The sequence below is a fragment of the Amblyraja radiata genome, chromosome 15 (assembly GCF_010909765.2).
Source record: "Amblyraja radiata isolate CabotCenter1 chromosome 15, sAmbRad1.1.pri, whole genome shotgun sequence".
NCBI classification, from domain to species: domain Eukaryota; kingdom Metazoa; phylum Chordata; class Chondrichthyes; order Rajiformes; family Rajidae; genus Amblyraja; species Amblyraja radiata.
In genome coordinates this window covers 36,161,439-36,176,835 of record NC_045970.1, presented here as the reverse complement: position 1 = coordinate 36,176,835, position 15,397 = coordinate 36,161,439, and the positions used below count along the sequence as shown (strand labels likewise).

The 15,397-nt window shown below is 41.9% G+C and overlaps 1 protein-coding gene across 2 annotated transcripts in view; it reads right to left on the bottom strand.

The window, feature by feature from the left end:
• Nucleotides 1-821: 821 nt before the first annotated feature.
• sufu (SUFU negative regulator of hedgehog signaling) overlaps nt 822-15,397 on the bottom strand; it is a 65,923-nt gene continuing 51,347 nt past the window's right edge. For both annotated transcript variants that reach the window (XM_033034033.1, XM_033034034.1), the window contains 5 exons: nt 14,821-14,865; nt 4,963-5,097; nt 3,810-3,948; nt 2,435-2,500; nt 822-924 (listed from right to left, as the gene is read on the bottom strand). In XM_033034033.1, the coding sequence (XP_032889924.1) occupies nt 835-924; nt 2,435-2,500; nt 3,810-3,948; nt 4,963-5,097; nt 14,821-14,865 (475 nt within the window). In that variant the 3' untranslated portion in view covers nt 822-834. The remainder of the gene's footprint in view (nt 925-2,434; nt 2,501-3,809; nt 3,949-4,962; nt 5,098-14,820; nt 14,866-15,397) is intronic.

The window sequence follows — 15,397 nt, the reverse complement described above, 5'->3', positions numbered from 1 at the left end:
AACACGGTGGTGGTGGGGGGGGGGGGGTTATGGCCTGGGCATGTATGGCTGCTGAAGGTACTAGCTTACTTATCTTCATTGAAGATACAACTGCTGATGGCAGTAGCATAATGAATTCTGAAGTGTAGAGACACATCCTATCTACTCAAGTTCAAACAAATGCCTCAAAAGGCATTGGCTGGCGGTTCATTCTACAGCAAGACAATGATCCCAAACATACTGCTAAAGCAACAAAGGAGTTTTTCCAACGCTAAAAAATTGTCAATTCTTGAGTGGCCAAGTCAATCACCCGATCTGAACCCAATTGAGCATGCCTTTTATATGCTGAAGAGAAAACTGAAGGTGAATAGACCCCAAAACTAGCATAAGCTAAAGATGGCGGCAATACAGGCCTGGCAGTGATTCACCAAAGAAGACACCCAGCAACCGGTGATGTCCATGAATCGCAGACTTCAAGCAGCCATTGCATGTAAAGGATATGCAACAAAATAGTAAACATGACTACTTTCATTACAGTGCTGTGTCCCAAACATAATGGTGCCCTGAAATGGGGGGACTATGTTTAAACACTACTGTGATTTTTACATGGTGAAACCAAAATATATAAAAATGCCCTTTTGTTAAAATCTGACAATGTGCACTTTAACCACATGTGCTTTTTTCTGTAATTGTGGAGTAGAGAGGCAAATAAATAAATGATGGTCTTTGCCCCAAACATTATGGAGGGCACTGTTATAACTATTATGTACTGCAAAATTACTTTGGCAAGTTTAGCAGTGGAACATAAAGGCAAGGTATTTTTACACAGATAACATTTCATCTTGGTATCCTTGGCTACTGCAGAGGACTGTCGAATGCCGATTCAGGTAAAATTGTAATTTTCAGTTTTTTCTCTGGCCAGCTGTACTCCTTTGGCAGTTTCACCTACAAAAGTTAAACATACAGTCAGAGATAAAACCCGGAACAGCAGCAATATGAAATTAAATACAATTACACAAGCAATAGTGGGGCCAGTGGGATGGAAGGTGGCGCATTTTTATTGACCTACTAATGCATAAATAAGCAACAATTCAGAAGGAATAGCCCGCAATTCATGGTTTCATGTACTGCTCTCCCTTGTTTCACAAAACCAGCATCATCCCCGTACCAACACGAGATTTCAACAGTTACTATGCTGACATAATAATCACCCAATTTAACTTGCATTATCAAGTAATCTAAGTGTACTTTGAAAATATAATAGGACAATGTTTATTGATCAACTTCAACCCATCCTCAAGGAGTTGAGACTTGATGTTGATTAGAAAACACCAAACTATTATATTTTCGAAAGTGCAAAAATGACATCATATATTGGCACATTTTAAATTTCAACTTGCTTAAATGTTCTTCATTTGTTTTCTCCCTCTCTCTTTACCCCCCGTCCCCCTCACCTCCCAATCTTTGTTCCTCTATATTTTTCATTGAGTGCCTAATTCATTTTGAAATCTGCCCTCCCTGGGTTATAATTACCTGATTTATTGGCACCCTATACAAATGAACTATTTTATAGACACAATTGACCATTTTGTATTCGTTAAATTCATGAAGAAGGGTCTCGACCCGAAACGTCACCCATTCCTTCTCTCCAGAGATGCTGCCTGTCCCGCTGAGTTACTCCAGTATTTTGTGTCTACCTTCCATTTTGTATTCATTAGCGACATATTAACAGCTTGGATTATGAACAATTCTCAGGAACAGAAGGTAGACACAAAATGCTGGAGTAACTCAGCGAGACAGGCACCATCTATGGAGAGAAGGAATGGGTGACATTCCAGGTCGAGACCCTTCTTCAGACTGATGTCAGGGGAACATGCGGGACAGAGATAGAATGTAATTGGAGACAGTAAGACTGGTGGGAGAACTGGGAAGGGGAGGGGATGGAGAGAGAGGAAAAGGAAGGGCTATTTGAAGTTAGAGAAGTCAATGTTCATACCGCTGGGGTGTAAGCTACCCAAGCAAAATAAGAGCTGCTGTTCCTCCAATTTGCGCTGGGCCTCACTCTGACAATGGAGGTGGCCCAGGACAGAAAGGTCAGATTGGGACTGAGAGGGGGAGTTAAAGCGCTGAGCAACCGGGAGATCAGGTAGGTTAAGGTGGAATGAGCGGAGGTGTTCAGCGAAATAATCGCCGAGCCTGAGCTTGGTCTCGCCGATGTTCAGGAGTTGACACCTGCAGAGGCGGAAATCGTTATCAAAGCATGGGGGGGGGGGGGACATTTTTTTTTGGGTGGCTGCGGGTCTTCTCAGGAAGTAGAGGCGCTGATGTGCTTTCTTAATGCTACAAATTGGCACTCCGAAGCCTACATATATATCTCTCCCTCTCTCTATAACACATGCATATAAAGAAGAGCACATTTCCCCAAAGCCCCGCTATCTTGATCATTAAATCTTACTTCTTGAGAGGCCAGGTCTTCTAAATCCTCTAACATCCTTTCCACAAATTCTTCATTCAGCAGAATCTGAAAATAGTTACAATAAAGTGAGGGAGTTTTTTTCCACACGAGTCACCATTTTACTGCAATTCGAGCAAAACACTGGAACACAGCTTGGCATTATTTTCATTGAAATGAGGTAACATCGCAACAAACTGTCTTCAGTTTTATTTTACAATTAAATTATTATGAATATACTTGAAGCTTAAAGTGTCTAAACACTACAGGAACACTTGTGACAAAGATCCTGTCTAGATTCATCCTTAAAAATGACAATGATTCTCTTTCAAAACCTAAGTAGCTAATTCAAAAATAACGTGTGATTTTTTTAACCAAGCCTAAAATGCATAGCCCTGCACTTTCAGTTCTTGGAAATTTTGGTATTTCATGAAGAGTCTTACATGTTTTAATTGAAAACAATCCAAGGACTTTCCATCATAATGAAAGCATTTACAGAACTCGCTGTGTTTATTTTATTTCCTCAGTCCTCATTTCTCAAATACCCAGAGTTAAATTTCTAGCATACAATTTCTGAAGTGTCAATTCCCAAATTATTTGAAAACCTGAATATATTAGGGAGGGGGGGGGGGGGGGGGGGGGGGGGAAGAAGAGAAATTATCAATCAACATTTCCAGAACAATCTGATCTTGTGATCTACCCACAGAGTTCTGCAAAAGATTCTTATTTGAAATCCCTTCCCACAGACCTCTTGCATGCGTATGATTCAATAAGTATTAAACAGCTTTAAAAAAAAAAACATACCATATTTTCTAAAATACATGAAGTGCAAAGGCATTCAAAATCTACCATCAAATTCTTCCCCCCCTGGCTTCATGGTAACCATGTACAATCGCAAAGCAAGACCTCAAATCACTCAATCCACATTAGTACCAGATTATTTATTTCCAAATAAATCTTTGATATGACAAGTTTGTGTTATATGCCGTTTACCAAACTCCACAAATATAATGAACTGCCCCCCCCCCCCCCCCCTCCTATCTCTCTCTCTCTCACAGCATATTACATTCTTGGTATTTTGTTAAAGTTAGAACTTTACATGAAGAGGGCACAACATCTATGGCAGCAGAGCAAAAACTGCACAACATTTATCAGTAATTGAATATTTAACACTCTAATATCCATCGAGTTAATCAGATTTTGGGTCAAACTACTGGTGTTAGTTCATTATTGCTATGATTATAATTAGTAGGTGTGGATAGTTATTTAACTTCTCAAGGAGAAGGAAAGCAATTTGTGGACTTGCATGCTTATCACTGGTGTGTTACTTGTCCATACTGAGTAAAAAGGAAGACAAGACAATGCAGCAGATGCCCACCTGTAGCCATGGACCATGAGCTGCATATGGATGTTCCTCTGTAGCAAACGCTCCTTCAACTCCAGTGGAAACAAATGTGATTGCTGTATCTCCTGTGATGCTTTTGTAAGTAAAGTGCCTTCCATGTAACAATCTACCTCTAAAATAAACACAATCACATTTCTTCAATATCATGGACGTATATTCTTCTAAATCTTTTTAGGATCAAACAATTTCTGGGAACCAGCATAATACAGACTTGTTTTCATTTAGGTTGTAAATGTGGCATGTGCATGCAAGCGGGTGTGGTGGCTGAGTTGCTGGACCATGAGAGTTGATGACGTGTACTTATTATCAGATCACCTTTACAACCAACACCTCAAACCTTTGGGGGAATAAAAATTGCATCCGCTGCTCTAGATGTCAGCTGATCTACATCGGCGAGACCAAGCATAGGCTTGGCGATCATTTCGCCGAACACCTCCGCTAGGTCCGTAATAACCAATCTGATCTCCCGGTGGCTCAGCACTTCAACTCCCCGTCCCATTCCAAATCCGACCTTTCTGTCCTGGGCCTCCTCCATGACCAAAGTGAACACCACCGGAAATTGGAGGAGCTGCACCTCATATTCCACTTGGGCAGTTTACACCCCAACGGCATGAACATTGACTTCTCCAATTTCCGATAGCCCTTATTGTCTCGTCCCCTTCTCAGCTCTCCCTCAGTCCTCTGGCTCCTCCTCTTCCTTTCTTCTTCCCACCCCCCCCATACCCTACATCAGTCTGAAGAAGTGTTTCGGCCCAAAACGTTGCCTACTTCCTTCCCTCCATAGATGCTGCCGCACCCGCTGAGTTTCTCCAGCACTTCTGTTTACATATCTGTTGTGCTGCTGCAAGTAATAATTTCATAGTTCCATTTCAGCACATATGATAATAAAACACTTCTCAACACATGATAATTAGAGTGGCTTTGCCTCCAATTTTTCCAACCTGTACCAACGTACTTTAAAACTTATCTCCAAGGTTGAAAGTGAGCACTAACATCTTGTCATACTTGATAAAGTCATGCAACTGTTGATTTTCTCTGATCCTTACTGGTTGGAAAAAACATTTATTATGTTACGAAGGAAGTTTTTGGATTTAATTTCTTTCAGCAAAACTTAGTAACCGTTCACCTCAGTGACAGTGGAATAAGAGTTCCTGATTCCTGGTTGAATTTAAGGTGTACACTCTCCAACTGCCTGGTGCGGATCAATTCATGTGGTACAATAGCAGCAGAACTTTCACTCTCCAAACTATCTTTCCTAGTCCTAGAAAACAGAATAAGGAAACAAATTAAAATTCATTTGTAATAGTTTAATACGAGTTTTGAGTATATTCTTTATTAATTTCCATCTAATAAAAATCTTGAAATGAGGGGCAACTTTTTCCACATAGAAGGTGGTGGATATATAGAATGAGCTGCCAGGCACAATAACAACATTTCAAAGACATTTGAACATGGACAGGAAAGGTTTAGAGGGATATGGGTCAAACACTGGCAAATGGAACTAGCCCAGATGGGGCATTGTGATTAGCATGAACAGGTTAGGCCAAAGGGGCTGCATACGTGCTGTATGACTTTGTGACATCAATATCCTGGCATGAATGAAACGTGACCAAGCACAACTTATTAAAGTGAGTCAGCAAACTGCGGTGCAGAGGCTATCAGCTCAAAATAATCAAACTCTGACCAACAATTATTCACTCAAAGCAAGTTAATTCACCGTAGATTTTATCTTTCTGTACATATTATGAAGTGATAAATACATGATTCTCCATGTTTTTGTGTTACTCTTAAGGGGCTGTCCCACTGTGGCGACCTAATCCGTGAGTTAAGAAGAGTGTCTTTGACCTTCAAGCTCGAGGGCACTCGTCTGGAAAACCTCGAGCTGGATCGACCGTCAACGATGAAACCACGAGCTGGATCGACCGACTACACACACACACATCGCAAAGGCGGGGCCCAGGGAAAGCAGGGGAGCGCTGTCTGAAATTCAGACCCGCGATGAAGAGGAAGGAAAGACGGCTGCACAATGTACGGTAAGTCCTTTAGAGAGCACGGAGTGGGGGGGAGAAGGGGAGGAGACACTTTTAAGAAGTATAATAAAGTTTACCGGGCATTTTACCTACCGGTCGGTTTTCCTGGGTCCTGAAAACTCCAATGAGCCAACTAAAATGCCCGGTCAGCGAAGAAGATTGGCTACGGCTGCCCTCGACTGCCTGTAACTAAATAGCGACCCCACTCCACTACGAGTTAAAAAGAACCATACCGACCAAATTTTACTCGCGGAACATTTTTCAACATGCTGAAAATTTTCCCGCAACCTAGCTGAGTATTCGGGAACTTCCCTCGAGCATGAAGGGGAGTTCCAGTGACCTCATAGGACCTCCTAGGACCACACGTCGACCATGCTGCGAATTTGAGTCGAGGGCAAACTCGTCTAAACTTGCAGATTAGGTCGCCGCAGCGGGACAGCCCTTTTACTTTAAAGTAAATTGTCAGCTGTGATAAACTAAAACATACCAAACCAAACCGTAAATTTCCAGCTCAAGAATCACTTCATACCCCAAGTTTTCAAAGACAGTTCAGAATCATAAACAGCATTAAACCCAATGGAAAACTAGTTTATGAGCACTATGCACATCTCCACAATGGAAATTAACCCAGTAATGTCCTTTAGATAATTTGCTTGTAGCATCAAATGTTCATTACCAAATCTGATTACATTTGTGGGGTAGGAGAGAAGCAAATATTCTTTATGAAGAATATAAACAAAATAATCTGTTATCTGTTTAATCTGTTAAATAACCACACTGCATGCAGCAAGTGCAATAAAATAACAGGCATTAGGTTAGTCTAACAAATTACTTTTCCATAGTGCAATTATAAAATATTTAATACATCTTGATTACAACTTCTTATTGCTCCATTCTAAAGTAGATGTAACAAATATTTACTTGAAAAATAAAAATGAATAATGTAATTTCAACCTGCACTGTCTTCTCTTTTAAACATTTTTCAGAATTCTTGTTTTTTTGAAGTATCACTTCTTCCGATATCTCACTCAAATTATTATTTTTGTTGCTTTGGTTGATTGTAAGCAAACCCACTTTCATTCCAAACATTTGTTTTCAGAAGATCTAGATACATGTTCATCAGGACCAGCAACCTTGTTACTCCAAAATGGTCTGGGCGGTGCAACTGCAATTCTGTAATTTGTGCTTCTATAAGATCTTTTATATGGTACAAGACTCTTCAAGTAGACATTAAAGTGGGAGAGAAAGGAGATTATGGATAATTACATATAGAAATAGGGTCACATTGCCTCGTGGCTTCAGGGTCCCGAGTTCGGGTGGTCTGTGTTGTTCACACATTCTTCCTAAGTCCCCATGGATTTCCTTGAGATTCATTTTCATTTCACATCTCAAAGATGTGCCGATACTCTAAATTAGTGCAGGTGGGTGTCAAAATATTTTTTTTGTTAATGGAATTGATGGGCAATCGAGAGAGAATAGGTTGCATAGGGCCATGTGGAAATAAGACGAGGGTGAAATAGGTTTGATGGAATTGTTCTGCTGGGAGCTGCCATGGATTTGATAGGCCAAATGGCCTCCTCTTGTGTTGTAACAAAAGATATTGTACTAACATTTTTTTTTAAGTGGTACAATGACATAGGCTGCCTCACTGCTCTGGGGATCTAGATAATATTCTGACTTTTAATGTGTGTGTGTGGAGTTTATATATTATTCTTATGACCCCCTCATGGGTTTCGGCCAGGTGTGCTGGTTTCCTCCAATGTCCCAAGGACCTATTGATAGGTTCTTCTCAACAATCGTGTATTCAAGAGAGAGTTGGATATAGCTCTTAGGGCTAACGGAATCAACAGATATGGGGAGAAAGCAGGAATGGGATACTGATTCTGGATGATCAGACATGATCACATTGAATGGCAGTGCTGGCTCGAGGGGCCAAATGGCATACTCCTGCACCTATTTTCTATATTTCTATCATCAGTGTATTAAATGCAACCTCCAACTAAGTTCTGAACTCATGGACTTGGAAGGCACTGTTTTTGTCTTTGCACTATTATTGTTTATTTATCTGTTTTTTAAAATATATATACTGAGTGTCTTTTTGTTCTTTAGTATGGTGTTTACAGAGTACTATGTTTACATAGCTGTTGTGCTGCTGCAAGCACGAATGTCATTTGTTCCATTTTGGCACATATGACAATAAAACACTGTGAATTACCACAAATAAAGATATACGGTGTTGCAGCAGAGAGATCAAGTTGCAGAGTACAGAGAAAATAAGGAGAGATCATGGGATTGCTTTGCTGAGAGGCAGTATTGGTCAGTGAGATGAATGGCCCCCTTTTGTGTCTTAATGGGCAAGTCAAAGAGTAAAACTGCTCTCCAATATACTTTACACCAATAGAATAGTTTGACGGATTCAATTTGGCATTCGAACGTTTTAGACCATCACGATGTTGTTGAGGGAAAATCCAGTTACACATTCGATTCCAACAATGTGACATAAGAATAGGGTTGGCAATGCACTATCATTCTTAAAGACTGATTTGAGAGTCTGAAAGTCTCCAGATCAAAAATGGTATGTGCAGAAAGAACAAAATCGGAAATGACTGTATGAATTTGCGTTCTTTCAAAAAGAAAAGGAGAAACTTGGGAGGGACCTTATGGAAAATGTGTATTGAGAGATCACTTAAAGACGTGAGTTAGTACATGAGGTGCAGTTAGGTGTGGTTGGGCAAAGTTTCAAATTATTAATTTGGATGTTGGGTAGAATGAAAGTCAGGGTCATGAGCACACCACAAGTTGCACCTGGGAAGGGACTGGAGTTTAATTAAAAATATGCTGAGCTACATTGGTGAATGCTACAGCAACTCAACCTAATAAAGAGGGTCTGCAAATTAAAGATAAAAAAATATTAAATACTGTACCATAGCCAATTCTGATAAGTTGACGAACAATGGGAAAAGCAGAATTAAAGCTTTTAATATGGTGCCAATTTGAATTAAAACCTCCAGCATCTGTCGCATGTTAAATACATCTCATTTTACATGAGCTGAGGGGGAAGTAAGGAGGTGGGTCACATAGATTTGTTTCCATGGCGTCCCAAAAAATTAACATGAAAATTTGATTTACTTATTTACAACTGCATAATAATTACTTCCTGCAAAAACACCAATAGTCATGATCCTGCATAACTTAGTTCCATGCAATAAAATCATCACTACTTGCAGCACCAAATATCAATGAATCCTATTTTCTCTAGCCACACATATCCTCAAATCCAAAGATGATTTCTCAAAATATATTTGAACAGTGTTTATTACTTTTGGGCTTTAAAATAACTCACAACTTGAATAATTTTCCCATCTACTTAAAAATAAGGAACATACCAAAATCTATTTCATATCCAAAATTCAAGCCAAATACTAATTCCAACATGGATCTTTTATAGGTAGACAGAAAATGCTGGAGAAACTCAGCGGGTGAGGCAGTATCTATGGAGAGAAGGAATTGGCGACGTTTCGGGTCGAGACCCTTCTTCCAGAGATACTGTCTCATCTGCTGAATTTCTCCAGCATTTTTTGTCTACCTTCGATTTTTCCAGCATCTGCAATTTTTTGTGCCTATCTTCAGTGTAGATAGGTGTTCAGTGTCGAGAGGTGTAGAGAGGCAGCATCCATGGAGAAGAGGAATTGGCGATGCTTCGGGTCAAGCCTCTTCTTCACGGCCTCGACCCGAAACATCGGCAATTCCTTCTCTCCATAGATGCTGCCTCATCCGCTGAGTTTCTCCAGCATTTTTTGCCTACCTTCGATTTTTCCAGCATCTGCAGTTTTTTATTAAACATTGATCTTTTATAGATGGGAAAATTCTCAACTTTGACAATGAAGAAAAGGGAGTGCTTCCGAGGAGGTGGAAAGTGAAGATAAGGAACGTAGACAAAAATGCTGGAGAAACTCAGCGGGTGAGGCAGCATCTATGGAGTGAAGGAAATAGGGAACGTTTCAGGTCAAAACCCTTCTTCAGACTGATGTGAGGGTGGAGGGGGCGGGAAGAAGAAAGGAAGCGGTGGAGCCAGTGGGCTGAGGGAGAGCTGAGAAGGGGACGAGAAAGTAGGGACTACCTGAAATTATAGAAGTCAATGTTCATACCGCTGGGGTGCAAAATGCCCAAGCGAAATACGAGGTGATGCTCCTCCAATTTACGATGGCCATGGAGGAGGCCCAGGACAGAAAGGTCAGATTCAGAATGGGAAAGGGAGTTGAAGTGCTGAGTCACCGGGAGATCAGGTTGGTTATTGTGAACCGAGCGCAGGTGTTCGGCGAAGCGATCGCCAAGCCTACACTTGGTCTCACCGACGTAGAGCAGCTGACATCTAGAGCAGCGGATGCAATAGATGAGGTTGGAGGAGGTGCAGGTGAACCTCTGCCACACCTGGAAAGACTGCTTGGGTCCTTGAATGGAGTCAAGGGGGAAGGTAAAGCGACAAGTGTAGCATTTCCTGCAGTTGAAAGGGAAAGTGCCCGGAGAGGGAGTGGTTCGGGTGTGAAGGGACGAATTGACCAGGGAATTACGGAGGGAGTGGTCTCTGCGGAAAGCCAACCAGGGAGGAGATGGGAAGATGTGACAAGTGGTGGGATCACGTTGGAGGTGGTGAAAATGTTAGAGGATTATTTGTTGTATGTGACAGCTGGTAGGTGAGGACAAGGGGGACTCTGGGGGGGGATGGGTCACGGGTTATAGAGTCACGGGATATAGAAGAGACGCTGGTGAGAGCCTCATCTATAGTATTCCTTATAAATAAGGAACAATCCTTTAGCATTCTTTGGTATATTTATAATGGAAACATGCTGTTGTTGAAGGCCATTAATGAACAGTGAAGGTTTTCCAGGCATGTTATAAAATAACAATGATGCTATCCTGTATATGAAAGGAAATGAAATGGTAGACTGTAACCTACTGTACAGCTCTCAGCAATGTATTTCAAATGAGGGGAAAAAAAGACAGGCCAAACCTTTGAAAACATGGTGTGTGTAGGAAAGGACTGCAGACACTGCTTTACACTGAAGATAGGCACAAAAACTGGAGTAACCCACTCCTTCTATCCAGAGATGCTGCCTGTCCCGCTGAGTTACTCCAGCATTTTGTGTCTATCTTTGAAAACATGGGTTACTCCTCAGCTGGAGTGCTTACTCAAATGGTATAAGGGATGAATTTTGGGAAAGGTTAGACTTGTACAACTTGGAGCAAAAGTTAGGAGAATGTTGGATAGATGTCCCAGAATCTACTCCAGAATTTATTTGGATACAAATTGTTGAGATCTGTTATGCTCTGTCTGAATGGATTATGGGCAAAAATGGAAGAAGAAAAAAAGGGATTTAAGGATAAATTGGATAATACTTGAAGGATTTAATGTGCAAACTTACGATCAAATCGCAGTGGTGGGACTAGTTGGATAATTCCATCAAAAAGACAACACAAGCACCTCCGATGATCTATCAATCATTGATTCTTCTGTGCTTTAAGTAAATATTCTAGTGCAAAGAGTGTTTATCTCTTCTCCAATTCCACTTAATCCAAGTGGCACACTTTAACTGCAGTTATAGTTAGAGAGCTGCGAATCACCTAATATTGAAGTGTCATTACTTGGTATTCTAATGCAACAACCTTGATCAGAAGTACCAATGAGATGTTTATCTTCAAGGAGGCAGGCATTATTTAACATCTCAGTGGTGCCATGTCTATAAAGCTCACTTACTGAAATCAGGTATCAAAAAAATATTTCTTGGTATGATTCTGTGCAAATCACAATGCAATTTTTTTTTCACTGACAGAATATTGCAGTGGCCCACTTAAATGTTCACCGATTAAAACATAAATAAATTTGAAATTTAAAACTACTATAAAATACTCAAATCTGCCCTTTATTCACAGATTAAACAGATGCAGTTGACTCTTAATTATAGAGGACAATATAAGTATCTTCTCAGATAATGCAAAGGAATCTAGAAAACATAACAGTGGCCTTCCTTAGTATCCAGCACCACCTACCTCTTCAGCAGTGTGGCCTGATCTACCCAAGGACCTTGCCCATGGATCAATGTTAGCAGATGCACACCTACCAACTCTACTTCAAGGTCCTACCCTCCAGCTACAACCTCAACAAGTACTTGCGCTGAGTCCATGAATGCAAATTGAAAACACTGACAGCGCCCGGCCTCCCTTCTTCATTTACTAATGCAAACTATGCATGGAGATGGCCAACGATCTGTTTTTAGGAGCTTACCCGATGCCACAGAAAACAGCATTCGCATTTTATGCTCGCTAACAGACTGGGTGATGCCCTCTCATGTTCTCATTGAAAGATGAGTTCCTCTCCCACATGAAGTTGGAAACTAACAAAACGCTTTGCAACTCATCCTGATGTCGTCCCCGTCAGCAGTAACCACCTGTAAACTCACCTTTGTATCACCCAAGCCCAACATCACATCCAGAGAAAGCAATTACTAAAGACAGCATTCCTGCATGTTGCAGGCCTGTCAAGTTCAACAACAGTTAGGCCCAGAAGTATAGGCCTTTCTCTCACTCCGCATTTGGATAATTCACAAAACAATAGATTAACTGCTGGACTCTCACAAGCTGCTTGTAGTTAAGGTGTCACAACATTTGTTTTATTCATCACAATTATAATTTTAAAATGATTCCAGCTTCCCGTTATAAGCTAAAACAAACATTACTGGATCCTGACCCAAACGTTTTCTCTTGAGATGTTGCCTGACCTGCTGAGTTACCCCAGCATTTTGTGTCTATCTTCATTACTCCTGACATGATCTCTTCCAAAACTGTCAGCATTCCTCAGCTGAATGTGCATTCACATTTCAAATATTATTAGAACAGTTCAAAGTATTCCTGGAACTTATGTACATTGATGAAAACCAATTGATATTACAGGTGCACAACCTTTTATCCGAAAGCCTTGGGACCAGACACTTTTCGTAATTCAGAATTTGTCGGCCTTCAGAACGGAAATTTTTTAGCGTAGATTTTAATGGCTGGCTCAGTGGTAGAGTGCTCGGCTCATATCCGCAAGGTCGCGAGTTTGCGCCTTGATCCCGGCAGTTACTCGGTCGCGAGTTTGAGTCTTCAATGTAGTTTTTTCTTGCAGAATAAATGTTTGTATGAAATGCAGTGTAGGAGAGGTGTACTGACTGTGTGGGCAGAACTTTGGAAGTGATTGCCCACCAGTCTAAAAAGCCGCTGTGTCTCCCTGTCCCTGGGATAGCAGGGGGCGATCAAACAGCACAATACCCCCCTCCCCCTCCAACTCCAGAGGAATCCGCTCCCCGATGGGCCGCTACGGCGACAAGTGGCAGTTTGCCCACAGCCCGAGCTGCGCCCCCTCATCCGCCACCCCAAGAACAAGACGTACCTTGCACACCATCAGCTTCTGCCCCTACGTGTTCCTCTGGAGTTGGAGCGGGGCTGGGCTGGAGTTGCTGCTGGCTGTGGGTCTCTGGGATCTCCGTGCTTGCAGTGGGCCTGGGGGTCGGTGTCCCGTTGGTCCTGACGTCTCCGGCCACCCCCCTGGACTGGAGCTGAGACTGGGAACTGTACCGCCCTTGCCCCCTCCCTCTGCAACTGCAAACAACCCCACTCTCCTGCAAGGGCGGTACAGTTCCCGGAGGATGGCAGGTGGCCGGAGACGTCAGGACCAACAGGAACCCGCTCCCCGATGGGCCCCTACGACGCCCCGAGCTGCGCCCCGTCATCCGCAACCCAGGTTCCTCTGTAGTTGGAGCGGGGCTGGGCTGGGCTGCTGTTGGCTGTGGGTCTCTGGGATCTCCGTGCTTGCAGTGGGCCTGGGGGTCGGTGTCCCAATGAGGGGGCGCAGCTCGGGGAACGGCTTCTGGTGGTCCTGACTTCTCCGGCCAGTTTGCAGTTTTCCTCTGGAGTTGGAACGGGTGTGGGCTGCTGCTGGCTGTGGGTCTCTGGGATCTCCGTGCTTGCAGTGGGCCTGGGGGTCGGTGTCCCGTTGGTCCTGACGTCTCCGGTGACTGGCACTGACCTGCTGTCATCGCCGACGTGAAGACAGTGCAAAGCCCCCGCGCCGGTGCAATGAGCGGGGAGCTGGAGAGGGGAGGGAAGGGGTCACACACATGGCCGGGAAGCAGAGGGGTGTAGTTGGGGTGAAACTGAAGGGAGCGACAATCTGCTGCTGCCTGCCCGCTGAGTTAAAAAGTTCCCACGCAAGACTCACGATACACTGTGTATCGTGAGTCTACCGTGGGAACTTTTTAACTCAGCAGGCAGGCAGCAGCATATTGTCAATTATTAACCCTCCCGTGCAATATACCCTCACCTTCTCTTTTATGAATGGGGATTTAGTTCCCCTTTCTTCGAGGACCGGCCGGAGGTTCCGCTGTCACCTCTGCGGGCCGCCCTCGGTGAACGTTTTCAAGGACCTTTCTTCAAGGACCGAAAAAATGTCCGCTATTCGGAGGTTTTCGTTATTTGGATCTTCGGATAAAAGGTTGTGCACCTGTACTAATAAAAATATGGCATTAACTCTGAGCAATCTAATTTAACAAACAGAACCACCGAAGCAATGGCCAAATTCAATTCTTACTTTTCAAACTCTGTACTGCATAGATTGGAACCCTTCCAGTTATTTCTCATTCAACTCTGTATGCAATAGTTTTGATATGCAAATAACACACAGCTGACAAAACAAAATAATTTAAAATGTAATTAATTATTTTTGCTACTACCTTTGTAAAGAAGATTTACTACAAGAATGTATATGTAGCCTGCACAAAAAGCTGACTTGAACATTCTCAGTTTAGTTGCTCTTCATTTTAGCGAGGTAGAGATGCACAAGAGAGGAATTGTTAAAAATATAATCTGAGTTTCAAAAACCGAATGGGAAGTCCAAGATGAACTGTGCATTATATTCTTACCTTTCAGTCTGCTTGCTCTGGAAATGGCCCACTGATTGCACTAGTCTATGGAAAGATTATGGGTAGATTTGTACCAAAAATTATCACAATTACCATAATTTTAAAATAAAACTACGTAGATTTACAAATAGGATTAACCTTTGACCCAAAATATTTCTGGTTGTAATTTTCAAACATTTTCTATTTCTTTCAATCATCTGAAGATAGATCCAAATTATAGAAAAGGATAAAAATATGTTTCATGGAGTGCAATATCATATATAATGTTGGAAGATTACATAATGGTAAATATCAAAGTAACATTAGTCCTGCATATTACAATGTGCCTTAAAATTAGAAAATTAGACTCTATATTTAAACAATCATGAACAATTCATGGGAGAAATTATAAAGTCACCAAAGTCAATACTATTAAAAAGATTTTAAGGAAAACAGGAGCATGTTTCTTCAGATTTTACAACAGAGGCATCTCCATCTCTATGACAAATCACATTTCTTTCCAGAATTAAAAAGCTAAATTTATTGTCAGAATTCCAATTACATTCACAAGTAATATACCCTAAACCACACATATGAC